Source organism: Brassica napus, chromosome C2 (genome assembly GCF_020379485.1).
Source record: "Brassica napus cultivar Da-Ae chromosome C2, Da-Ae, whole genome shotgun sequence".
NCBI classification, from domain to species: domain Eukaryota; kingdom Viridiplantae; phylum Streptophyta; class Magnoliopsida; order Brassicales; family Brassicaceae; genus Brassica; species Brassica napus.
In genome coordinates, this window is record NC_063445.1 from 4,588,955 (window position 1) to 4,615,238 (window position 26,284).

The 26,284-nt window shown below is 35.5% G+C and overlaps 4 protein-coding genes and 1 non-coding gene across 6 annotated transcripts; 1 reads left to right on the forward strand and 4 right to left on the reverse strand.

Annotated features, from left to right (window-relative positions):
• Positions 1 to 3,678: 3,678 nt before the first annotated feature.
• On the reverse strand, positions 3,679 to 4,889 carry BNAA02G05360D (protein OXIDATIVE STRESS 3 LIKE 2). Its single transcript, XM_013804978.3, has 2 exons — positions 4,404 to 4,889; positions 3,679 to 4,317 (listed from the first exon to the last, which is right to left on the reverse strand). Exons 1-2 carry the CDS (start codon positions 4,637 to 4,639, stop codon positions 3,804 to 3,806), a joined length of 750 nt encoding a protein of 249 aa, XP_013660432.1. The 5' UTR covers positions 4,640 to 4,889; the 3' UTR covers positions 3,679 to 3,803.
• A 3,754-nt stretch (positions 4,890 to 8,643) lies between these two features.
• LOC106416552 (2-hydroxymuconate semialdehyde hydrolase-like) lies at positions 8,644 to 12,195 on the reverse strand. Its single transcript, XM_013857483.3, has 4 exons — positions 11,154 to 12,195; positions 10,335 to 10,430; positions 8,931 to 8,998; positions 8,644 to 8,846 (listed from the first exon to the last, which is right to left on the reverse strand). Exons 1-4 carry the CDS (start codon positions 11,799 to 11,801, stop codon positions 8,720 to 8,722), a joined length of 939 nt encoding a protein of 312 aa, XP_013712937.2. The 5' UTR covers positions 11,802 to 12,195; the 3' UTR covers positions 8,644 to 8,719.
• Positions 12,196 to 13,732: 1,537 nt separating this feature from the next.
• Positions 13,733 to 19,341, reverse strand: LOC106427328 (ethylene-responsive transcription factor ERF016). The gene has a single exon (XM_013868055.3). It carries the CDS (start codon positions 14,549 to 14,551, stop codon positions 13,898 to 13,900), a length of 654 nt encoding a protein of 217 aa, XP_013723509.2. The 5' UTR covers positions 14,552 to 19,341; the 3' UTR covers positions 13,733 to 13,897.
• Positions 19,342 to 23,376: 4,035 nt separating this feature from the next.
• On the forward strand, positions 23,377 to 23,449 carry TRNAA-UGC. The gene has a single exon. It is a non-coding gene; the product is annotated as a tRNA-Ala (tRNA).
• Positions 23,450 to 23,909: 460 nt separating this feature from the next.
• Positions 23,910 to 25,867, reverse strand: LOC106416533 (ELL-associated factor 1-like). 2 transcript variants are annotated; one of them, XM_013857460.3, is made up of 2 exons: positions 24,729 to 25,864; positions 23,910 to 24,178 (listed from the first exon to the last, which is right to left on the reverse strand). In XM_013857460.3, the coding sequence occupies exons 1-2, from the start codon at positions 25,565 to 25,567 to the stop codon at positions 24,127 to 24,129; spliced, it is 891 nt and encodes a 296-aa protein (XP_013712914.2). In that variant the 5' UTR covers positions 25,568 to 25,864; the 3' UTR covers positions 23,910 to 24,126. The 2 variants fall into 2 exon arrangements, with proteins under 2 accessions (XP_013712914.2, XP_022555810.2); XM_022700089.2 differs by lacking the exon at positions 23,910 to 24,178 and adding an exon at positions 24,246 to 24,660 and having other exon boundaries at positions 24,729 to 25,867.
• Positions 25,868 to 26,284: the final 417 nt, after the last annotated feature.

Consider the following 26,284-nt stretch of genomic DNA (forward strand, 5'->3'; position numbering starts at 1 on the left):
CATGCAAGACCATCCGCCTGTACCTTCTCCGGCAAACGTGCCATGCATGCACGGACGTGTTCTAGAAATTTTAATTAATATTTTTGCTGCTTGTTGAGCACTACAAGCCAAATATTCTTACTAAATTATAGCTTTATTTTCACTAAATCGAGGAAAGTTACTATGTAAGTACGTATTTCTGATTTGTATAAATATATCAGTTTATATTACTTTTAACGTTAAATGGTTTTAGTAGGTCATATGATTAGTCTAAAGGTATGTTTAACTGTTTTATCAAACAATTGGCATAACATTGATAAATGATAAATTTGCGTCATTGTGTATGTTTAAAGGTAGAGTTCGAGCTATTCTAATCTTTTTAGCCAATCATAACTGTTTTACTGGTAATAATCCTGAATCTTTATGAACTTCCAAATAATTTTTGGAGTTTCACATAATTCCCCCGGTTAAAGAAAAGGTTAAAAAGATAAATTTACGTCAACACAAACCGGGATCGTTAGTATTTGAAAAGTAGGACTAATGTGTAAAGAGAGATTGAAAAAATCGAATTTGGATTCGTATAAATAATGGTTTAATGAAATTTATCTCTATAAGTTGTCATGGGTATTGAAATTAATATTTTCATTGTCGCTTTTATTGAATTACGTTTCGCCGACACGTGAATGGAGATGCTTTGCATGTGAATTACCTTGCTTTGTAGCGAACAAATTAAAATAACCAAAAGAATATCAATGATTCTCCGATAAATGAAAAGAACGAAGAAAAAAAGATAACGTTTTAGTGTCCAAGACATGAAAATAAATTTCAAAGAGAAAAAGTGAAGTAAAAAATTTTAAGAAAAAAAAAAGAGAGAGAATAGAGCAGAATCAAAACAACGATGAGAAAACAATCGACATAAAGATACTTTAGTTTTTTTTGTCCTCGGACAATGTATATATAGGAAAGGACGTCCTATAGGAAACCAAACTAATTTATGTCTATTTATGTTATGTGCGATCATAACAAACTATATAAGAACTCGGTCTAAAAATCAGAAATTTCTTATAGTATGAACTCACAAAACCTCAATCTACAGGTTTAAGCCACCAATATACAAACCAAATTAGAATCCGGTATGTTAAATATATAGTGGCCCACTTGAAAACGCAGTCATATAGAGTCCAATTACAGCTATTCTTTTAGGAAGGACCAAGGACCATTCTACATTCAGTTTAAATCATTTTCGGTTTTCATATCTCTATCTCTCTACAGCGACATAACAATGATGTGATGTGATGTGGGAATATATATGCATAGACAAAAATAAAACGCATAATATATATTATACATATTATATTGCAGAGTTCTATATTTTTCTTTTATTTCTAAATATAGATAGAAATAATTCGCAATATTATTACACGAGGTTAAATCTGTACGGTAATAAAAACGACAAACGACTTTTTTTTGGTAAAGAAAACCACTTTCTATGCTGTATGTCTTAGTTTACCATTTGCTGAAATCTCGGTTTTAATTTTACGAGTCTTTAATCAAAATAAAACAAATCATAGTTTAATCCATATTCAGAGCTAGACACTGAAAATAGAGTTCTGTGTCCAATTAACTACTTATAGTGAAACTATATACATGCGAAAGAAAATAAGAATTTTACATGTTTTTTTTTTGGTCAAGGAAATGTATATTTTATTTGCAAGTTTGGAATGCCATCTACTTGCACTATTGTTGGCAGTGGCACTGTGGATTTAACAAACGCTCTAACAAACAGCCAAAGTTATATATATGACTTGGTCTCTACCTCCACAACCTATCATAGTAGGATCTAGAACCGGAAGAAGAACTCTCCAGTTCATGTTTTCGTGTCCCATGCTCCTCCTCTTGTTGGTTTTGGCCACTGCCTTATGCCCTTTGCCTTGTGCCTAATTAAAACTAATTATTAATGGAAAAAAAAAATTAAGGTGGGCACATGCCACACCCCCTCTTGCCCTGGGTCCGCCCCTGCTTTTATTGTGACTAGATTGATCAGATTTGATACTTACTGGTTTCTCAGGCTTTGTAATTCGTTTGGTGGGCCGCTTGTCATCGCCGTCCTTCTTATTTTCGTCTTGAAAATGCAAAGCCTCTGCTTAGACCCTTAGTGAAAGTTGTTCAAACTGCAACAAACGAAAAGAAAAACAAAGCTTATAATTTCCCCTGAATATGCAAATATAATAAAGTTTTCTGTTTTGATAAAAAAAATAATAATAAAGTTTTCTGTATATCATAGACAACTTTTTTCATAAAATTTCTAAATAAAATTTACAGAAAATACTCAGAATCCAAAGATGCAGAAGAATGAAATTACTCAAAAGTTATATATCACATCTGAAGCGTAGAAAAGAGGAGAGAGGTTCAGTTCCTAGAAGCAGAGCTTGGTCTATGGTTCTTGTGGCTGGTCAACCTTTTCCTTCTCATCCACTTTGTCTCACAAGATGATGAATAAGCCGCTCCTTCAGCTGGTGGGAGCTCGCATGGAAGAGCCATATATAGCAGTGCTGGTGAAGGCGTTGAGAACAAGGAACGCCAAAATGGGAGACAAATCTAATCCTCCAAGAGGTGGTATGAATCCCCGGAATATGTTCAAGTATGGATCACATAGAGTGCTGATACAATGGCAACACATTACATATACTCACTGTGTCCCAGAGACCCCAAGCATCTAGGTCATTCAGAAGATCTAATGATTCAGTTGAATTTACTATAGCCATGTAGTTTTCACCCATTTTTAAAACCGTCCATGAGTACGTTGCTCCTAGTTATTCTATGTCCAATTAGAGTGAACCTTTTGTCCTAATTGAAACAACAACCACCGAGTGTCTCTACAGTTTCATGTTGTTGGTCTTATTAAAGGCTTCAGGAGAAGTGGGCATCAAATTAAACCAGTCCTTTTATCAGGGGATAGGGAATGGGCAGTGGCTGAGAATGTGGGGAGTGAGACTTTCAGAGCGAATCAACCAACTATTCTTTTTTTCTCCTGGAAAGAAATTTGAGTTTATATCTAATCTTCAGTACTCTGGATATAGGCGCGTGTTCCTATGGTAAGATCCTCAACTGAATTGCAATAACGATCATTTTCATGGTTAACTTCTTTGAGGTGGACTAATGGTATTGAACTTGATCTTATAGTCGTCTCAAATTCATTATTTCTCCAGCTCCATAAATCTAAACTAGTAGAAACAGCTAGGAAGCAATGAAGGGTTTTCTATATTTGACATTTTGAAGTTTTTGTGTTTGAAGTATATAGATTATGAATCTTGTAACTTGTAACTATTCATGATTAAGGTTATACCATATTATAACTTACAAATCTATCTTTGACAAAAATTTATGGTAACGGCTATGACTTGAACCAACAGATAAAACTAATATGACTTGATTTTTGCCAAGCTTCTTGTGTGACATTTGTTACACAAATTACTCCTCAACATACGGTCAGTCCTCACCAGCACAATCAACACCTTATTGGTAATAAATCAAAAGAGATTCAATAGCTAATAAAAGAAAATCCCATCCTCTCCCCACCAAACATAGATTCTGATCACTAGATATTTCTCTTTATCAACTACGCATTGCCAGTTTATAATTAAATATAAAAATATTTCATATGGTTTTAGTATTCAAACCTTGATTAAGAAGAAAAACTAAGATGAAAAAGTTGTAGATCCATTTAAAAGTTTTCAAACTCGTCTATACATTCTCCGGACGTTAAATCCAAAAACCTAAAAAGGGTTATTAATATAACTTCAACAAAACAAATGTCATGATCCCTATGAGTCACTTGCCCCAAGACCACTCGCCGTCGACGGAAAACACCTCGAGATATCAGCCACCGAGTACGATCTCAAGGCACAAAACTCCAACGACGATTGAGACGACTTCAAATTACCAACGGACCCCTGACTCCTAGGATACAACGGAGGAAGCATCATCATCATCGTCTGATGATGTCTCTGCCTCGGAGGAGACGGACTCGAACCCTGCGACGAGTCTCCCCCGGAAGAAGATCCTTCTCCGGCCGCAACCGCCATGGCGAGCGTCAACGCGCTCCTGCTCGAGCTCATGACGTGTTTCTTGGAGATTCCGCCACGTGGAGTCGTCTTCTTGTTGTTGTTCTCCCAAATCTGATGGCAGAGGAGGTTCCTCCTCCTCCGGCTGTAAGGATTCTCCGGCTTAGCCACCAAGTCCTTCATCGACGACGAAGAAGTCAACGCCGACGCAGCCTCAGCCGCTAGGTTCGTGAATGACTTTGACTTTCCGTTGTAAAAACTCGATATCCCTTTCCTACGCAAAACAAACACATTATCACAGATCAGGAAAGTTCCAATTTTTCTTTAAAAAAAAAGTTTCCCAATTTAGAAAGTTTTTACCTAACGGGTAAGACTTCTTCTAGTGATTCCATCAGAGCAAGAGGGCCTTTGTACGTAGACTCAGCTTCATTCTCTTCCCCTTCGCCACCGTGAAAGTCTTCTTCATCGTCGCTGTTCTTCCCAATGGAAGAAGACGCAGCGGAAGAAGAAGAAGGTGAGGAGAAAGACTCAGAAGAAGACGACTGATACAAACTATCACCGGAGATATCAAACACATAAGATTCAACTCTATCCATCGTAAGATTCTTCTGAAACACACAATAGAGACAGAGAGGAAATGAAAGGGGGAGAGAAGATGAGATATCTTTATATTGTTGATCTCCTTTTTTTTTTTTGTGTCTGTGTGCTCTGGTGGTTTTCCTAAAAAAGAATATTTAATAACAAAATAAGAAGCAAATTATTATCTATTTATTACCTTTTATTAAATTTTAAATGGAAAAAGTGAGGAAAAAGAAGAGGATAGGTAAGTTTTGAGGGAAAAGACAGAGGAGGGGACAGAAGAAACTGTTGGCTTAATCTTATCCTCATCCAAGCACTCTGCATGTTGGTCTTGCCTTATTTTCTTTATTTACAATTTGGCTGTCCTACTTTGTTTATTTTACATATTGCTAACTCTAATAATTTGGTGGAGGAATTGATAAAATAAAATTCAAGACTTCAAAACTTATTTAATACAAAATAAAATTTTATTTTGTTTATTTTCATACAAATAACCTTTTTTAGCTGAAAACTGTTTTTATTTGGACTAAAAATTGACAATATGAAATTGAAGGACTAATTTGCAAAACTGGCCTTGTAATTTGTAAATTAACATTGTTAATCTTATTTTCTCTATAATTTGTTTAGGCTCGTGGAAGATAGAGCCATCGATGTTCGACGCGTGGCGTATCCTTGACCGTTGCGGCTGGATAGGAACTGGGTATGAATGTGACGTGGCGATGACGAGATGGCCATTTTTAATTGTTGTCTGAAATACGGTGAGGCTTATCCTATGAAGAAGTGGGACCTGCAGATTTTAATTTATTTTTTATAAGAACTGTTTACTTTTTTCTTTTCTTGGTGCAAAAGGAATTGCCGAATTGGAGAAGGATATTTTCAAATTAATTATTTAATGTACTCTTACCAGTTACCACTTTTAGATGATTTTATGTTCATATTCTTCTAGATTCGTTCATTATACCATGTCCAATTTGGTCGAAATTTTTTCATTATTACAATTACATAGTATTTATGCATGCGGCTAAAATAAAAGTATTGGGGTTTACTAAAGATACAAAAAACTACCAGCAGTATTTTAAAAATTTTGAATTCACACTTTATACATACTATATCAAAAGAAAGAAGCTAGTTAGGGTATTTTGCGTAACGTAAAGCATTCAAATTCAATCAACACCGTATATCAACATAGGATCTCATCTCATCAAGGTCGTTGTCATGGGCCTTCCTGTAGCCCACATCAATAGACCCACTCTCATTTCACTTTTCCCATCCCAATTAAATATTTCAATCTAACGTGGCCAAACAAACCACTTAACCCCACTCAACGTTATTGTCACGACCGTGCTGTCCGTCCGATCATGTGATATTGCCTAACACCTTAATCTCATTTCATCCACGTTGCCGGATTGTGTTATCCACAATCCATTACTTCCTATTTTCATTTGCATTTAAATACCTAGAGTAGTAGAGGCAAATTACATACTTATTACACATCCTTTGGTTGCTGATATATTTACACAGCCAACTTCATCTTCAACAACAGCTTGAGAAGGCAAGCTGTTGGCATGTCTTAACTCTGGTTTTGGCTAATTCGTTATTTAATTCTTAAGTGTTGATTACTAGCTAATGTCCTCGGTCTATGATGCTATTATTGTCTTTTTAAGGAACTTTTTTTTTTTGTCTTTGTGAAGGAAGAAAAACACAAGGGTCGTGAGTCGTGATGAATTCATGTTTTTTCTTGGAGTTGTAAAAGAAATTGTTTAAAGACAATGACCAACATATCCTCGTGACTGGTGATAAATCAACTTCTACCATATCCGTTTTCCTAATCAAAAGCATTAAATACCTAAAGTTCCATCGTAGGCAGGTGTCACACGATCGCTGTATTAGTTTTTAATAATAATAAGATGAAGAAGTTGAAAACTCGCCCGCACATTCTTATGATGTTAACCAAAACCTAGGAAAAAGAGGAAGCATCATCTGGTGATGTGTCTGAGAGTTAGTCGGGATAGATCGGAGAGTGAGAATGGTAGTCTCGGGCTAAAGAGGAGAATACGCCGGGGTAAATCTCTATTCCAGACTTTGTAAACGCATCGGGGTGGATGCTCCAAAACACTCCACGACGGAGAGCACCGTGTCCATCGTCATTCGGGCTCAAATATATGTTGTACGTGTTAGCTGCGAAGATGTGGGCGCGAGAGATGTCTTCTACGCTAGTAGCAGCCTTAAAGACTAGAGAAAGATTAGAACGCATAGAGTAATGTCCAACTTGGTGTGGGTTGGCGTGTTGGGTTGCAGTGCGGTTTCCAGCCTGTGCAATCCAGTGTGGGGGATCAAACACGTCAGTGTCAGTGGCAGTGCAACGTACAGCACCAGCGGCTGAATCTGAAGCAGAACAGTCGTATAAAGGCACAGAGCCTTTCCAAAACTGGCAGTACTTAGCCATCATAGCTGCAAGCGATCCAAACCAGGTGGCGTCTTCCGACAGCCTTAGAAAGGTTAACCAATTATCATCAACTTCAGTATCATTCACGTACAGAGATTTTGGAATGCCGAGAAATGGGAGTTGGTGGTTAGCATCTTGCCACAATCTTAAGCTTCCAGAGTAGGTCAGGGACGCACCAGGGGAGGTGAGGTTAGCTTGTATATTTTCACTTTGGTCACAAGGTTGGTTGAATAAATTAGCCATGTAGTTTGGACCGTCGACATCACTTAAAAAGAGCTGCGACGCAATGTTGGGGCGAGTAGCCGCAGCACAGACAGAGTTCAGTCTAGAGATGAAAATGTTAATATTAGGAAGGTGAGTTGTAGCAGCGTCAGCAATCCTGTATCTTCGAGCTCTAGACCATCCTGGAGTCGCGGGGAGCGCTGGAGTTACATTTCCGAATCTTCCTGAGGCAGAGGGAGAGAAGCATGAAACGCTTTTGAAAGCATAAACCAAGGGACCAGGGATCCAGAGGTTTTGTAAAGGGAATTGGTTACAGAAGTCTCCGAGGAGGAGAGAGAGTTCGGACCCGGGGGATACATAGCCGGAGGCTTCCATGGCTCGCATAGTTTGAATATAGAGCAGCATGGCGATGTAGATCTGAGAGTAAGGAGGCACCCAGCCCATGCAGTTATTGGTCCATCGTTTTGTGGACGTCATCAGGTGGTCCATGCTATTGAGGTAGTAGAAGATGCTGATAAAGCAGGGGGTGAATGTTGATATAGCAGGGTATATTACCTTGGTAAGTCGGAAGTTGGCTGCAGTGGCGCACATTGCATTATGAATGTTATCCATAGCAATCGAAATTTTGAACTTTTTGTATTCTTCTCAAAATCAAGATAGAGACAGAGGATATGAAAGAGAAGAGGAAATGAGATGTTTTATAATGTGATATCTTTGTGTATCTGTGTGCTCTGGTGGTTTTACTTAGAGCATCTCCAATGTATGTCTTTATATTTTCCTCTAAAATAGAGATCTCTATTATAGAGGTAGATTTGCTCCAATGTATGCCTCTATAATAGAGTTCTTCTATTTTAGAGGAAATATAGAGAAATCCTATTTTTTACCTCTATATTTAGAGATGAAAATAGCAAATCTCTATATTTTCCCCTATAAATAGAGGAACTCTATTATAGAGGCATACATTGGAGCAAATCCACCTCTATAATAGAGTTTCTCTATTTTAGAGAAAAATATAGAGATAAAAATAGAGGTGGGTTGGAGATGGTCTTAGAACATAAAGTCAGTTTTTTTTTTTTTTTTTTTGAAAAATACATAAAGTCAGTTTTGAGTGAAGGGACAGAAGAAACTATTGGCTTAAACTTATCGTCATCCACGCCACGTACCCTGCATGCAGTTCTTACCTTATGAACGTATTCCCGAGACTTTTCATAAATAAACTTTTCTAGCATCCGTTTTGCTAAAATGGAACATCATTAATCTTGTTTTTATTGTTCACCTATCTAATCTCCATTAGTTAAAAAAATCTTAAATGTATTTGACATTGTCACAAACACTTCTAACATTCTGATTACAAAAAAAAAAACACTTCTAACGTTGAGGAATTGAGGAATCAAATACGCAAGTTTTTAGTTTGATATGTTTGTTACAATTATATTGAAGGAGAGGGAGATAACAAAAAAGACATGATAGTGCCATTGAATTCTTTGGGCTTTTCCGTTTGGGGTATGTGTGATGTCTTTTGTATCACTTTCAGCTTCGTTTTTTTCCCCAACATCCTATAGATGTATTGAAAATATGTGAATTTAAAAAAAAACAATATATAAACTAAGTGCTAAAGAAATAACCGAGGGTCTTCTTACTCTCTCAGGTCATGGGCCATTTTCAAAGGAAAGACCTGATCATGCTCTCCCCATATCAGCATTACGTCCTGCATGATTCATGCTTATTATTAGTCATTTAATTTTATTATAATGGATCAAAATTAGAAAGCTATATAAATATGTTATTTATATTGTAATGTAGTTAGAGAAAATAGCTTCGTATATCGAGTATAAAAAGCTTATTATAAACATTTTTCACAACAAATAACAAAAACAAATTTCGACAAAACTATCCTATTTTTAACACTCTAGGTCTACTAGTTATGGGGCGGGGGAACTTCTAGGTATCCTCGCTATTGCAACTTGCTAGCATTGTTCATGCGCATGCGTTTATGCATGTGGATTGTTTTTCCAAAAAGGCACAACTTTACAAATACAAAATGTAAACGCAAAAAATATTTGTTGTCATTTAGCGTTAACGTTGAAAAGTACCCAAATAAATTGTTTAGAAGTTGTATAGTTTAAGGTCTACGGTACAGGTTGAAAATTAACAAACACTAAACACCAAATCTGAAAGTAAATGTATCTAAAATAGATTGCAAATTTTTACATATGTGCTTAAAATAAAATTATCAGAAATTATCCAATAAAATCTTGCTACATAGGGATCTCTTTTGTTTGTTTTACCGAGGATTGTAGTTAATCATAGTTTCTCAATAAAAATAACACTACTTCATTATCATTGAGTAAGAAAAAGGTCAGCAATTAAACAACAAAATTACTATATTAAAGGCATCTCAATCCCCACCATATATCTAATCTATTAATTTAGAATCTTATTTTTTATTTACCATACAAAAGTCTATATTAAACCATTAATTAAAAACTAAACTAATTATCTTAAATTTATGCATATATGATACTTTCTAACAGAAACATTATATGCATCTAAACAATAACATTCTTAAGAAAAATCAAATATATTTTCATTATGCAATTATTTTGTTTATCATATTTAGTCTAGACCAAATTTTATATATACTTTAGTAACTAATTTGAAATTAAACAGTATATTCTAATTCTTTTTGAAATTATCATAAAATTATATACATAAAAATTGATATTAAATATTTATCTTTATAATTTATTTTAATTTAAAATATTATTTTAAAAACAAACATATATCCGTACGTACATAGGGATTCGAATCTAACTTTACTATAAAATAGAGTAGGAAATAAAGTAATGAACAAATAATAAAAATTATTCTATTTATAGCATAATATTCGTATTGTTTGTTTATTATTCCATTTTTTATTTTATTTTGGAGTAAAATATAGAGTGAAATAGAAATGCTCAAATGTTGGTGTTAGCATGAAACCAAATCAAATAATAATGGTGAAAGCGTAACAAAAAAATTAATGGTAATAGCTAGAAGCGAACCTGTTGAATGGGAGTAATGTTAGTTTGATCGTCCCTCCCAATACTGAGCCCCTCTAGAAGTTCTGCCTTTTCCTCTCTATTCTCTGAATACATTTTCTGCGTATTTTCCCAAATTTTGAATATTATTATATGTCAATCATGCAAGCCAAACTCTGCTTCAATAGCGATGTAATTGTTTTTACTTAAGATTAAAGGAATGAGACATATTAGTCCAGCTTTGGGAGCTTCAATGCTATACAAGCTTTTAGTATTATAACCATATGAGAGTGACAACTTCCGTTTATCTTCTTTTATCAATCACTCTTTGTAAAGATAAACTAGTGGAGTGCATCTTTATGCTCCATTATTTTCTTTTCTTTTCGTTTAATAATCTGAAATAAGTGTGTGGTCAATATATCTTCTTCTTTTTTTAAGATTGTGGTTCTTTATATTGCATAAAAATTTGGATTTTAATAAGAAAATTGTATGACAACTTTGAATGCTCAAATGGCAATAATATTTGGCATTTACAAATATCAGAGGCTAGTTTGGACTCCGGCATGGACTCCCCTTGTTCAGATATATTAATTTGATCTCCAAATAAAATTCATTTACAAAAGAGATAAATTATAGAATTTTGTATGAAAATGATAAGAAACACTTTTTAAAAATATGTGGAAGAATCACGAATTTTCACTAATGTTATCCGTTGATAAATGTAACGTTAGTTCAAATATATTAATTATTAAGTTACAAAAAAAGAATATATTAAAAATGTACTATAATTTTTATAATATATTTACTGAATTTTCCAAGAAAAAGGTTAAGAAATAAAAATACCTGGCAAAAGTCGTTCCATACAAAATCTGGGACAAAATTGAGTCTCCTAGAAGAAATCATCCCAGAGAATCTCCTGAGATCGGTCCCCGAGGAAGGAAGCATCACCTCCGTTATACGGTGGCACTTGGCCCTCGCTATGAAGGACTCATTGTCACTCCGCCGCATATTAACTCCGGAGCTAGCAAGAATCACTTTGTCCACTTTCTCCGGAAACATTTTCGCCATGTTATACGCCACAAACCCACCGTAACTCGTCCCGACAACACTAAATCTCTCCACACCGAGCTTCTCCATCAGCTTCCCCATGCACGAAGCCTGAAACATCTCTGACCGGTTCTCGTCGGAGCAAGATGACGTTGTCGTGGAGCCGCCAAAGAAGACAAGGTCTGGGATGTAGAGACGAAAGGCGAGTGAGAGTGGTTTTACCTGCCGGCTCCATTGCCATACGGCGGAGGGGCCAAAACCGTGGAGGAGGAGAAGGGACCGTTTTTGTTTGTTTTCATGTGATAGAGATGGCGGTGGACCCCAGAATTGTATGGTGGTTTCGGAGTCGATGGATAGGGTTTGTAGAGAGAGACCAGCGGAGGAGAATCTTCGGCGAAGTATTGCTTCGACGAACTTGGCCACGCTTAGAAACGACGGAGCCATTAATTTTTTTTAACAATCAAGAAAGGTTATTCGATAGCGAAAGGTATAGAGAGAAAGAGATTAACATGAAGTTACTTATTACAAAATTGCATATATTAAATGCAAGGCTGACTTTTGGTGCATTCTTGTTTCCTTGTTTGGTTTTTGTTCTGTTTTATTATCATTTGTTTATTTTTGGATGATTGTTTTGTTTTTAATTCTTCAGAGCTAAGGGAAATGAGTTATTTACCTGCCTGACTTGTAGTTTTGTTTTTAGTTTTCAATGAGTTTAACTGTAATATTGTTAAGCAAAGTAATATGCATATACAACACATAGCTAGCATTTGTTTTGTCTAGTCAATTTATTGATATTGTCTGTTTTATATGGACGAATGCGAGAAGATATTGAATTCACGTGATAAGTTTTAAAGCACCACATTAACTGTTACGTACGTGCTTGTTTATATGGGTAAAGGTTTACATTTAATGGAAACCAATAAACAATAGTAGTATATATATGTACGAGCCACTTTCCTAATTAGAAATACCAACTACAATTTAATAAGAATATAGAGCCCTTAAACTCTTGGAATTTAGTATATTGCAGGCTCACCGAAACTAGAATTGGAACTAAATCTCGAGTCCAACATATCCTATAATAAGTTTTCAGTTTTACAATCAATAATTTGATTCCTGATCCGATTAAACACCGTTTAACCCAGTGAAGATTGTCTAGTTGATCTCGAATGTCATAACATCTAGTCTTGGAATGTGGTGCCTGCTATTAAAGCTCAAGCCCAAACAATCAACCAAAGCCCAAAGCCATGTAATTAGGGTTCTAGAATTCTATTTAATATGATAACCGTTGTTCAAAAAAAAAGGGTTCTAGAATTCTATACAAATAGAGATGTAATGATTCATAGTTTCATACAAAGATAAGGGGAAGATAAGCTGCTCTACGGCAGCCAATGTTGCATTAGCTAAGCATATTAGATGAAATTCAAGAACCCTAATTACATGGCTTTGGCTTTGGGATTTGCTTGATTGTTTGGGCTTGAGATTTAATACCTGCATAATTTACATACTCCCAAGGGTTAGTATCAATAGATCCCAATTCAGTGATATGTGGTTTCTTAGAAAAAGTGATGTGATTGGAAATTCAAGTGGCTGATCGGTTTACGCTGGGGTAGGGACTAAAATAAATCTGACTAAACATCACTCAATTCTAATAAAAGGCGAATGCACAGTTATTAACTTATTATAAGGACCAAGCGAGGGTAAGTTCGTTAAAAGATTGGGTTTTAAAAGAAAAGTTTCCCGAGTTGCGTGGAATGAGTGGTCAGATAGAGAGCTTTGCAGCTTTTGCTCCTGAGATTTTAAAATGTTAAAGAACAATTTATGCAAATTTGGAAGAATAAATATGCCACTACTAAATTTTGATCCTAACTCAGCGTCTGTTGCCAATTTTGTTTTTTGATTAACAACAATTTTGTATTTAAAAATGATAAAACAGTATACAGCTCTGTAACAACAAAATGAACAAATAAGAAAATGGAAACATCTGCGCATGGAGACGATTTTTGGTTTATATTATTTTTAATTCTGTAAGCACCCTTTTGATTATATTTGTGAAGGCTGGCAAAGTATAAAACATTTGTCCTATATCCTAGTAGAACTTAAATTATTAGTTCTAGATTTAGTTGAACTACTATACTGTTATCTCTTTACATAGAATTTCTATTTAAATATTTATAGAACACACACATGAAACCTTATGTATACACTTTGAAAAAACAATCTATGACCAAACAGTAGGAGTCAAGATTGGCTTGTTACAAAAAACGAAAGCAAATCGTAGAAAACAAAAAGAAAGAAAACTACAATGGAAGTAATGTGCAATACTGCAATGTAATACAAAGCACATATAGCACACAGATGATATGTGAAATAAATTGGTGTAAATTTTAAATAAAAAAAAAATAGAAAGATAAATAAGATGAATTACCTAGCTATTAGTCTTACACTCTTACTATACTAAGAGGCTAGTAGCTTAATGTTTCACCTTCAGCAATGATGGAATATTTTGGCCCAAGATCGCTGATAAAAAAAAAAGGATCTCAGAAATTCCAAAGGTTAATATTGTAATGAGAGAGATCATCTACAACAGCATAAGCTCCATCGTCGTAAATATCAGATGAGAGCTGATGTTGTTGTTGCGTATACAAATTGGTCGAATCATCGTCCATGAAAAAAGTTCCAAACTCTTCCGACGTAGTAGGAACCACATGATTCTCCTCCCACAGAAACGGCCAATACGATGTCGTATCATTACTATTATCCTCGTGGTTGTTGTTATCTTCCCCAACTTGACCTGACGTCGGCCCACCACTACCACCACTAATATCCCCACGTGCCGAAATTCCTCCCCCATCCTCCGTCTTATCTCCACGTGGTGACGCCGGAGGCTGTTGTTGTTGCTGCTGCTGCGGTGGTAACACTTCCTCGCAGGCGAAACGGCTGGCTACGACCTGAATCTGCTGCGGCGTCAAAGAACGTCCGCCAGGTATCTCCGGTGGACTGTCCGGGAAGTTGAAACGCGCACCGGGGCCACGTAGACAATAAAGAGCCGCGTCGAAAGCACGCGCCGCCTTCTCAGCGGTGTCGAAAGAGCCTAGCCAGATCCTCTCGCGGCTGTTTGGGAGACGAATCTCAGCAACCCATTTGCCCCACTTCCTCTTCCTTACACCTGTGTACTTGGGTGATGCATCCATATCTATAAACCAAATGCAAAGGTTTGGATAAGTGTGTTGTGTATATAACTAATTTGGTTATTAGGGTTTCTTTGTATATTTTATTCAGCTATTGTTTGGACTTTGGAGTTGAAAGTTATAGTAAGAATGGCGGCTTGTTAGTGTATTTATATGTGTGGGTGTGTGTTAAGTAGAGTGTAAGAATAGAAGAAGAAGAAGAAGGTCTCAGGTTGTATTAGGGATGTCAACTGGACGGATTGGGTGGATTTGGGCGTGTCTAGATGGGCTTATTTTTTTCTGGGCGTTTTTGGTCGAGCCCAAATAGCACCATGTCCAAATAGGACCATATCCAAATAGGACCATAACCAGGTGGACTGTCCATGGAATCCAGATGTCCGTTTAATGTAAAATGTCTAATTTTCAAACTTAAAAAATGTACAATGTCATATATATATAACATCTTAAATTTACTTAAATTTCATTTTTTACAAAAGATACTTAGATTTCATGTTTCACAAAAGATAATTAAAGTTTTAAACTTATGAATTTGTGAATTTGTGATTTCAGATTTTTTTCTCCAAATACTAACCCTAGATATTTTTAAAATTATGGGCGTATTTAGGCGGTCCATGTTCATTTGCTTTTGTCCATTGGACTTTGGACGTATCTGGACATAATCCATTTGGACAGAAAATACTTCGGACAGATTTAGGCGTGACCATATTAGTCTATATCGATTTGGACATGGACCGTCCATGGACAATGTGCCCAATTGACATCCCTAGGTTGTATGCGCGTTGATAAGAAGATGATTACGTGGTACGCGCTGATGAAGAAGGTAGTCATGTTTATTCTTTTACACACGTGCCGCCGTAATTCCTCGTTTCACAAGCTTATACTAACTTTTTCTTTCACTAACCAACAAAATTAGGGCTTTAATCATTCCTATCCATAATTTTAGTAGTATATGAGAGAGCATGTGAAATTAGAATGTGAAACTTTATTGAATTTATAGTGTCTTTTTTCATTTGCAATGCTATTTAAAAAGAGTTGTAAGAGAAATCTTAATCTGAGAAACAAAAATACAGTCAAAATGAAATCACAATATAAAAACTTAAGATGGAAAATAACCTTCCTAATTTTAAAAAAACTAATCCATTGCCGTTGTATTATTCGAGCTCTTTATCATGAAAAATGAGTTAATTTTCCCTTTTAGTACACAATCTATGTTGTGGATGTCAATTACTGTATGTATATGTTACAGATATGCATCTGTTTTCTATTCAGCTTTGCTTACTTTACTTCAGTTTGAACTAATTTTTTAAAAGTCTCACCTGTGATATATAAGTCAATCGACACGTGATATATTCGAAACAAGTGATCTCGAGGGAGGCAGCCACCGTATGATTTTTTCCTTTTAGTTGGTTGAAACTTTGCATCGAAAAATGTGATTAAGACAGCCATATATAATGGTATAATAGACATGTAACTATTTTTACATGAAAATTCACGAGCATTGGCAGTACTTAAAATTGACAAAGCTGATGTGTTAGTGGGATTTGGCTAAGATGAATAATTCAGAAGAGCCTCAAAGAGAGACCTTCAATTCCAAACCACAGAAATTGTAATTTAATTGGATTCGAAATGGTGCTATTTTGTTAGTATATATACTTTATTCCCGTGTTACTTTGTTAGTATATACTTTATTTCCCAACCCTCTTCTACATACGCTAGACCAGAAGAAAGTGCAAGGCATACAGATTTTAAGTGGATGGGTCGGTACATTTCAAGTCCTTTTTGCCATTTATAAAGTACTTATATTCACTTCTCTATATTTATATTGATAGATATGTTTGGTCAACATCATATCATCGTATTGTGTCACGTTTGAAGAAAGCTACACTTGTGAAGTAGTTTGGGTTCTTCCCTATTATCTGCGCTGAATCTAAATATTTCAAATCAGTCATCCACATGGGAACGGTTTAAATATATAAACCATAAAGTAATATATATATTATTTTTTTGCAAACGCATAAAGTAATATATTTTTATCAAACAGATAATATTTTAAGCTGTTTTTTTTCTTTTTGCTAGAAATGGGTTATATTATTTTGAAAGTGTTAATGTGGATCTTAACACATACACCAACATGGAATGTGACAAAATATTAAATATCGGATAGTTAGATTATACTCATTACAAAAACGAAGTTAACGAAAAATAACTACGGTTTCGAAAGTCCAAAATCAAGTACTCGTTTTTAATTCTATTTTTAGACTTTTAAATATTTATTTTAGATGGACATTTTGAAATGATATACTACATTCTAGAAGACTAAAACTTATACTATTGTTATATCATCCTCGAGTACTTACGCCTTCTTGACAAATAAGGATTTGTCTTTTGTCAAAAAATCATTTCTGCATGGTCCCAGATTTAAAAGATCAATATAAAGAAAAATGAAATAAAATGATCAGTTCGTTTCACTGTTATGAGATCCGTGATGATGTTCGTTTTGTAGGTTCTTAATTTTTTTTTTTTACTAAACTGTAAATGTCTTTGCAAAGAATGATGGTTTGGTTACATGTTAAAGCAATCCAGTCTACTTTTCAGTCATTTTGAAATTGTATAGCTGCACAAAAGTTTTTAAAAAACCCCTAAATTACAAAGAGATATGTTCAATCCTAACCAAACAATGGAAGCTTGAACATAATAGCAAACTAGGACCAAGACTAACAATTTAATATCCTCCTCCCAAGCACTTTTCATATTAATGGAGCAACCAGAAACAATAAGAGTAAAGCCATAAGAGATCGATGTTTAGTCACATCTCACGAAGGTTGCTCCAAGCAGGCATAGACGATGACGGCTGGCTTCCATTCCGGAGCTCTGCTGAAAGAGGGCGCTGGCCAACAAAGTTAGCTTGCTCGATGTTTGCAAACATAAATATCCGGCCTCGACGCCGTTTAAAAATGAAATACTGGCTACAGTCAAGCGCAGACGGTTGATCTGATCCCTATCCCGCTACACGACACAATGGGTACAACAACGACTTCAAGACACACACAAGCTAGAACCAGAGCATAGAAGGATGAAATAGACGAAAGAAAAAGTGTATATACTCCTTCAAAGTAGATAGAAGAAGCCTCAGCCTTGAAGCAGGTGACATTGTAATTAAGGGTTGTCCTCAAAACCCAAGTGAACAACATCGGCATCAAGAAGGAGTTACCAAGCTAAAACCAGAGACCATCATGGTTTTTCTCTTTCGAACTAAGGAAATAGAGGTCCTCGGTGATTTGCCTAATAACCACCTTTGACTCAGAGACTGAGAGGAGAAGCTCTACAAACAAACTCTGAAACAAACTGATAGTGGAGACCAACTGGGAAGAGCAGCAAGACTGGAGAGTGGAGACTGTAGTGACACGTCAGAGTTTCCAGCAGGTCTCGAATCTCAAATCTGACCAGAACGAGCGCAGTCAGAGGTTTAGGTGAGTTCCAAGGACTCTCAAGAATCGTCATTCTCATTTCTTTTTGACAGAGTTCTATAGAAACCAAAGACACCTCTGATTTTTGAAAGTTTTGGAGAGCTAGAGAATCCAAAAATATCACGCAAAGAAGAGAGACAAGAAGACAACAACTTGGGGTTGAGGCGACGAATAAAGAAAGGATGGATGCGAAGAGTACCGCACTACAAGCTTACCATCGAGCTCCTCCACAAGATCTGCAACAATTTGACGGCGACGCTAGGATTTTCTGAAGGTTGGAGAGAGACTCTAGAAAGAATTCTCTCTCTCTCTTGGTTCTTAAAAATACATTTCTCGGACACTGACATAACTCAAATGAAAGACATCAAGACAAAACAACTCAAAACCACGAGTGTATACGTTATGATTAAATACATCAATGAAGACAAATGATGTTTAAGTTTTTTTTTTTGTGTGTAAATGTTAAGATGATGTTTAAGTTATGACAGTCATTACCGTTCTGAACCAAGGAACAACGAATCCACGGTTACAAAGTTACAAAGTTACATAAAATAACACCATTATTAGGAAATGGTAAGACTGTCTAAGAGACATGTTTACTTTAATTAGGTTCACTTTTAGTAAGAGAGATAATTTAGCTAGAAACTTAATAGTTTAAAATCTTGTATGGTATTTGTATGATATATATCTTATTTTCCTGCAGACTCTTGTAAAGATTAACAAGTTTTAAATTAAAATTTTGGCCTAAAAACATCAAGAAAAACAATTCAGAACCATGAGTCCAAACAAATATTTAAGAATTATCTTATACAATAAAGTCGGCTTGTCTCTCTCCTCCTTGAGCCACCTCACCAATGTTCTTGGGGCATTTTGTGACACATGTCCTCATTTATTTTCATTTTGTTTCGATTTCGATGTTGAAACGATTAATACTTTTGATGGGCTATCACTTTCTTAGGCCCAGTTGTTATTAGGTTTGGTTAATCTTCATCACCAGCACCTTGAGTCTCTGAAGCTCGAAACACCAAACAATGGCTCTGTAACGTATTCAGCTTTCGGCAAACATATACCATTTACTCAAGCATTACCGTCGATCATACCACTCCTCCCACTCTTTCGCATTAACTCGGTCTCATCATCCACCAACGTAACCGTTCGAAGCTCCGTAAATGTGTTCCGTCCCTGCGATGAATAGCCTCAATTCGACCAAATCCCAAAGGTCAATCACTATTAAACATCAACTCTACTAATGGTGAATTCTCTCTCTCTCTCTCTCTCTCTCTCTATCTCTCTCTCTCACATTACTTGACTGTCTGTAAACCTAATTCTCGTTAACTCTATCAATGTCTGTTTCCGTAAAAACTCCATCACCTAACATCTTATACAATAAAGTAAGCTTTTTTCCTCTGCTATTTGATCAAAAGCATTGTGGATTTTTTTCCTGTTATGAAAAATGGGTTTGATTGAAAATCAAAAAAATTGTGAAATCATCTCTGGTTTATCAGGTACACAGAAGCTTGATCATGGAGGTTATTGCAAATGGTGGGTTAGTCCCGCTATAAGCAAAGCCATGGATGGTTAAATCCTCAACTCTGATTAATGGAGCTCTCTCAGTGCATTGTTCAGGAATTAAGTTTTTTTCTGCAAATATACTTTTGCAGTTTTGCCCAAAACGTTTAAGGATTTTTCAGGTATATTAATGTTGTTCTTTGATTGTAGGATGTTGCTTTCAGTGCTCCTTTCTTACAACTTCCTTATTTAAATAAATCTAACCCTAAAAGGATAGGGTTGCAGGTTGGATTATTTTGAGAGTTTCAAGAGGTGCACCTGGAAGAACATTCTTAACCACTCACGGAGGTTGCTGGTTTGACGGAGAGCGATGTTGTGGACATCGTGAAGGTGTAAGAATGATACCTCTCTGAAAGTAGAAGTCACTTGCAAAACAAAAGGTGAAGAAGTTTTCGAGAAAGCAACTTTACGACAGTGACCACTCTGAAACGCCTCAGTCGAATATTAGGCGGTATTCTTCATTCGGCTTACTTCCCTTTCCGCAAAGAGAAAAGCTTATGGGTTCTTCTTGTGGATTCAAACAATATTTGTTTCTTCCCGAAGGTTGCTTTCATGGACAGAGTTGAAGCTATAAGCATTGCTTCGAGTGCTATTAGTTAGACAGTGAATACTTTAGGAGAAAGCATCGTGACAAATCATAATGCAGTTAGACAAGTTCCGACTCTGTGAGAAGATTAAAAGTGGGTCTAGATTGGTTTTGCAGCCACTTTCCGAGGTAGGTGGAATGATACTGAGACAAAAACGTCAATACTCTTGCTAACCACTCTAAATTCAAAAAAATACTTGGAGGTACGTCTCTTTCCATCTTTATGTTTCATATAGTAATTGTAGTTATTCATAGACTTGAAAAGTTACACATTTAAAGACTTCTCTACGGATGTGTATCATTACTAATACCATTCCATCTATACTTTCAGGTGTTGTAACCCTTAGCTTCACAGATTCCCCACGACTCTTCTTTGATTCTGACGTCAGTGTGACAGAAAAATATCTATCAAGGTAATCGTGGATAAATCTTCCCTTCTCACCAAAAAAAAATCCTCAGAGTGTCCACGATATATGCTTCATACTCTACCACTATTCATTAGGTTTGGTCAGCATATTTCTCCACCGTCACACCAGTTATAAGTACTAAAATATGAATGCCAAACCATGTCGTCCACCGCTCTCGAAATTAATTCTATATAAACACATTTCATATTCAACCATGTTCGAGCTAGGTTTGGAGCAAATGGAGATACCACACCAGCTATCAAAAGCTCCTCTGCAGCTATCAATAGCTTCCACGTAAGTGTTTTCAAACAGTTCTGTTAGCATCATCAATGAATCTGCAGCTCCCCTTTATGTCTTATATATATTTTCGCAAGTCATGCGACTAATCGTATGCTATATATATATATATATATATATATAGATATTGGTTTGAGGTTAAAGTATGTGATGACGGTGGTGGTGAGGCAACCTTTTTCATCTTTAAGCAGCACTGAAACTGGTTGGTGGACAAGCGCCATTGGTCATGAACGATATGTGAGAGATACTTATAATCAGTAAGTGTAACACTAGATATCTATAAGTCTCCTGAGAGTGCTCCCAATGAAGAAGCAGCCATAACAACACCACAGTGTTTCCAAGACATTGTTGGACGCCTATGCAACTTCAAGTCAAGCTCACGGATTTTAATTTCAAGTTAACTCGCAAGATAGTCAGGGTCTGGTCTTCTGTATTATGATGATACCATTTAAAAGGGTTCAACCAACCTTACAAACCAATGATGCGGTAGACAGGTTTAAGTTTTTGTTTCTGATTTCTACGATAGCTAACCTCTTCGAGTTTATGTTTTTAATTCTGATTTCGAACACCCAAGTACTATTGTTATCTATTTCTTAGTTGCACCACCAAGTCAGTAATTTTTTTAAAGAATTTATGAATTGTCTTCCTTTTTTTTTGCATAACTTATGAATTGTCTTCCATTTTTCATTTTAAGATCAAATCAATAAACAAAACATTTAATAATTTATCATTTAGTTAAATCGATACGTCATTGTCAATCCAACAGTACATCAGTCTCTCAACAAATAATAATTTACTGAAATACATAATATAATTTAAAATCTAAGAACTTCGAAAAAGAATAATAAAATTTAAATAATATCCACATTTCATCAGCCACAACCAAAAACTAACATATAATAGATTTTTTTAATAATAATTTTGAAAAGTAAAAATAAAAATAGAAAAAATCGTAAAATTAAAATTTAGTTAAAATACATAACATAAAATGAAAAATGTGATTTTTTTTTTTGGGATTAAGGTGATGTTTTTTTTGGAAAAAAAAATAATAATGAGAAATTGGTTGAAATACCATAAATTGGCTACCATCTTAAAAAAAAAAAAATCTTCAATCAAAAATATCATAACATTTAGATTTAGTATTTAGTGATTTGACTAAAGTTTTGTATATAAAGGGGGTTTAGGTTTATAAACTCACCAGAACGTCTGGCTCCAAGACCCCCGGAGTTCGGCCCTTCTATAATGCATTGAAATTTGTTTGGCCGCACCTTCACCTTCCAGTTTCCAGGAGAGGATGTAGAAGTTCTGGAGGAAGGGTGCTCCACAAAGAAGAAGAGAAACAATGAGATTATTAACAAGTTTGAAAACTGATTGACTACGAAAATGCGCCCACATGAACATTGCATTGAAGACTTTTTTAAAAAAAAAATTCACTTTCTATGAACTAAGAGATTTTTCTTAAACCATGTCACTGCTTTTAATAAGTTTGTCCAGCTAATCTATTACTACACGGTTTATCAATGTCAAGAAATATTTTTTTATTACAAAGAATCAGCTACATCATATAAATCAACAGTTTAAATAAAAATGTATAAGTTGATAAAAAAAAGTTTGTATAAAATAAAAGGTAAAACAAACATATAAAAGGAAAAGCAATATATGCTAACACAATCTACCACAATTATTATTTTTTAAATATTATTCTTACTATCATAGTCAAATTAGAAAAACATTTTTAAAAATTAAAAAAAAAACATTTTCATGAAAAATATTAATGGTCGAACAAGTATATAATCTCTAAATGAAATAATAAAATAGATAGTATTCCTTTTAGAAAAAAACAATTAGCAAATTTATTACTAAATTAAAATTTCAAAAGTTTGTTCAAAATTTAAATAATATTTATATTATTTGCTCATTTGCTCACCCGCCCATTATTAACTTTACTTTATATTTAAATTTCAACTAAATTAACTTTTTTATAACTATCGGCTTTTATTCTACTTTTATTGAATCGATTAGTCACTACTACTTATGCTATTCCACTTTGAACTAAGCAACTTCAAAATAAATTAATACCATATAGTCGTTAACCAATATCAAATGGATCAGAAAAAATAACACTTTTTCACAATATTTTCATTTTCATATTTTTGAACATTTATTAAGACCATAAAATAAATTGTAAATTAATGTAAAAATAAAATAAACAAATCCGGCGCGTAGCGCCGGAATACTACTAGTTTATTATAAAACAGAGATAGAAGAAACGCATAAAATTAAATGGGCTTTATTGAGACCATATAGGATACAACCACACGAAGAAGAGACCAAGCAAACACCGCACTCTCAGCCTTTTGTGGTCGTCGCAGTCGCCCAGCTTTCTCCTCTCCGCCGTATAGTCTAAGGTATTAATCTCTCTATTAATGAGTTTGCACATTTTCTTTCACGCGTGGAATGTGAAACTCAATATTTCTTGATGTAAGTAAACGTTAACAAGATGGGGATGTAGCTCAAATGGTAGAGCGCTCGCTTTGCATGCGAGAGGCACGGGGTTCGATACCCCGCATCTCCATTTTATGTTTCTTTTTAAAAGGTAGTCATCGTGATTTTTTACTGCACTTGCTATTCTGTATCTTGGGAAGCGATTCAGTTTTTTCTTGCCTCTTGGAAGAAACTTACGAAGGGGCGAAGTTGATTGATACTTTGGAAAGAGAAATTGCTGAGGTTTATAGGTTACAGAGGAAGGAAGAGAGATGTTAAGAGTTATAGCGATGCTTGGGAAATGGAAGAGAAAGAGAGAGAGAGAGAGAGAATTGTTCGATAGTGGTGGTTCGGGATATGACGATTTGAGGGTTGGATTTGAGAAATATGACGATAATATGATATCAGATGGACATAGATGAAGTGAATGATGCATATGAAGAGTATAGCAAAGTTTAGACAAAAGTCTTCTCTGTGATCTCTACCTAGCTGAAGTGTAACAAACTAATATAAACATTTAAGTTCTAATACAAGTTTTTGACAACAAAAGGTAGTAGGAATATTAATTTCATTCATGTGACTGTTACCAAACCGATAATTTCTTTCCGGAGGCTTGTTATTCTTAAAGATTCAAAATGTTCTTAATTATGTCTCCAAACAAAAAAAAAATCAGAAAGAAAACAAATAGATAAGAAATAAGAAAAGAACCAAAAAGAGTTGATTCCATCATGTCTGAAAAAAAGAAAACAGTAATCAATCTTTTGTGGTTCAAGCAAGCCAGTCGTCTCCGTCCATGCCTTCAATTTCTCCAATCTCCATACTGTATGATAATATCATACATTCAAATGTTACCACAAAGTTCAAAAATAATACAAGTAATGATTGTGTTACAAAAAAAAAGAGCAATGATAAGACAACAATCTTAACAAAGTAAAATAACACAACCATCTTAAAAAAATGAAATAACACAACAATTATTTTATTGGGATGACGTCAAGACCGTTGTGGGACAGTTCAGGAAAATGGGGTAAGGATAGTGTTTTATAGATGTCGGCAATATTATCATTGGACCAAAAAAACAAAACGGGACAGCTTCAGATCATGCGATAAACCGATGTGTATCCTTCTCATTCCACAAATTTTACTCGCCTTCTTCATATTTTTAATCAAACAGTCTAATTAATGACCAAGAAGAAATTTAAAAAAAAAAACAAGAAAAGACAAAAGGGTTCTGTGTTGTCTGAACTCAAATTACTGAAGTTTATGCAGAACCGCCGGTGATTCCGGAAGAACAACACCGATCTAAATACCGAAACGTTTTTAATATTTAATTAATTGAGCTTAAAATAAGATGAATAGAAATTAATTACCAGGTTAGTGGAGGATTGTGAGAGGAGGAGTAATGAGTGAGATTGTATGGATGATGAAACAATTCTTCATCAGTTGGATTCAACCACGAAGGAAACTCCATGACGTCACTGAACTTTGGGAAGACGTCATCTTCGGCTACTGCGACTTCTTCTTCCGTCTTTATTACATCCGGCTCCACCGTCTTCATCATGAGCTCTGACCACCAAGCTGACGTCGCCACGTTGTTCTCCGCTTCCATCAGCTGATTTGGCGGTTGATGAGGAAAATAATCGGATGTGGCGGCGAAGGTGGGAAGGGGTGGTGAAGGGGAGGAGTAGATGTGCCGATTCGTCGTAGGAAACATCGATGAGGATGATGAAGATGAACTAGACGATGATGATGATGAAGAAGATGACGATGAGGTTTGGATGAAGTCGTCGAAGTTGAGGTTTAGCCCTAACGGTTGATGTGGGAGGAGGAAGTTGAGATGTGGATTCGACCAAGAATATGGATCTGGAGGAGTTGGTGCAGAAAAAGGAATATGCGGTGGAGGTGGCGGTTGAAGCGGTGGAACTCTGGCGGCTTGTCTCATGGAAGCACGGTGTTGTTTTAAGGCGGTGACGATTTCGCGACGAGCTTCGGCCATATTAAGGAGACGCTCTTGGTAAGGACGGCTCGTGTGGAGCCTTCTTCTCACTTGTTTCTTGTGCGTCTGCGTTTGCGTTTGCGTTGGGGTTTTGCTGCTATCTGCGGTTGTGGTGGTTGTAGTCATAGTGGCGGAAGAAGCAAGTTGTTGTTTCGCGAGAGATCGGATGTAAGTAGTAGAGACGCGTGGTTCTTGCTTGTGTGATCTGACCATTATGCTAATATTACTAGGTCATGTTTCTTCTCTTGTATCATTTTTTTTTCTTTCTTTCTCAAGGCTTTGTTTGAGTAATGGTGATTGATGATGATATTAAGTCAGACAAATGTCTCCGGAAAGAAAACAGAAAGAGAGAGGAGAGGTGATGAAGGTGCAGGAAGATGCAAAGGCTCGTGGGGGATATAAATACTCTGCTCTACCCCAATATTGTAGACATCTCAATTTTAATATTTTGTTAAAAATGGAAAATATTAGTAAGAATATGAGTGTCTTTTTTTCTCTCTTTAAGTTGTGTGTTTTCTTCTTCCTATTTTGGCAAACATATATATGTACTATTTTCATTAAACTTTTCCGTAAATTGCTCTTTTTGGATGGTTGCCACTTGGCAGTAATTGACCAAAGTGTCCTGCATTCAACAAAAGTTTTTTTATGTGCAAGTATAAATGGTTGTTTTCTATAAAGTTCTCTCTGCAAAACATGCTAAAGTAAATATATACTAAATTTAGGATAAATAAATGGTAGAAGAGGTAAGTTGTTGGTTTTCTACTAATCTTAGCAAGATGATTTCCAGCAAAACAAAAGGGGCCTTGGCCAAGATGGTTTTGTTTTGGCTGATTCTGGAATCGACAAGAAAAATATGGTTATATATAAAAGTTTGGAGGTTTAAGAAATTTCTCTTACTTGAGAGGGTATTTTGGACATTTATAGAAGAGA

Bases quoted from the DNA above. Each gene is read 5' to 3' on its own strand.
- BNAA02G05360D (XM_013804978.3), bottom strand. From the start codon at position 4,639: ATGGATAGAGTTGAATCTTATGTGTTTGATATCTCCGGTGATAGTTTG. The intron at 4,318-4,403 runs GTAAAAACTTTC...TGTTTTGCGTAG, and splicing joins GAAGAAGTCTTACCCGTTAG to GAAAGGGATATCGAGTTTTT.
- LOC106416552 (XM_013857483.3), bottom strand. From the start codon at position 11,801: ATGGCTCCGTCGTTTCTAAGCGTGGCCAAGTTCGTCGAAGCAATACTT. The intron at 10,431-11,153 runs GTATTTTTATTT...GAAAATACGCAG, and splicing joins TATGGAACGACTTTTGCCAG to AAAATGTATTCAGAGAATAG. The intron at 8,999-10,334 runs GTTCGCTTCTAG...TGAATCATGCAG, and splicing joins ACATTACTCCCATTCAACAG to GACGTAATGCTGATATGGGG.
- LOC106427328 (XM_013868055.3), bottom strand. From the start codon at position 14,551: ATGGATGCATCACCCAAGTACACAGGTGTAAGGAAGAGGAAGTGGGGC.
- LOC106416533 (XM_013857460.3), bottom strand. From the start codon at position 25,567: ATGGTCAGATCACACAAGCAAGAACCACGCGTCTCTACTACTTACATC. The intron at 24,179-24,728 runs GTAATTAATTTC...ATTATCATACAG, and splicing joins CACAATCCTCCACTAACCTG to TATGGAGATTGGAGAAATTG.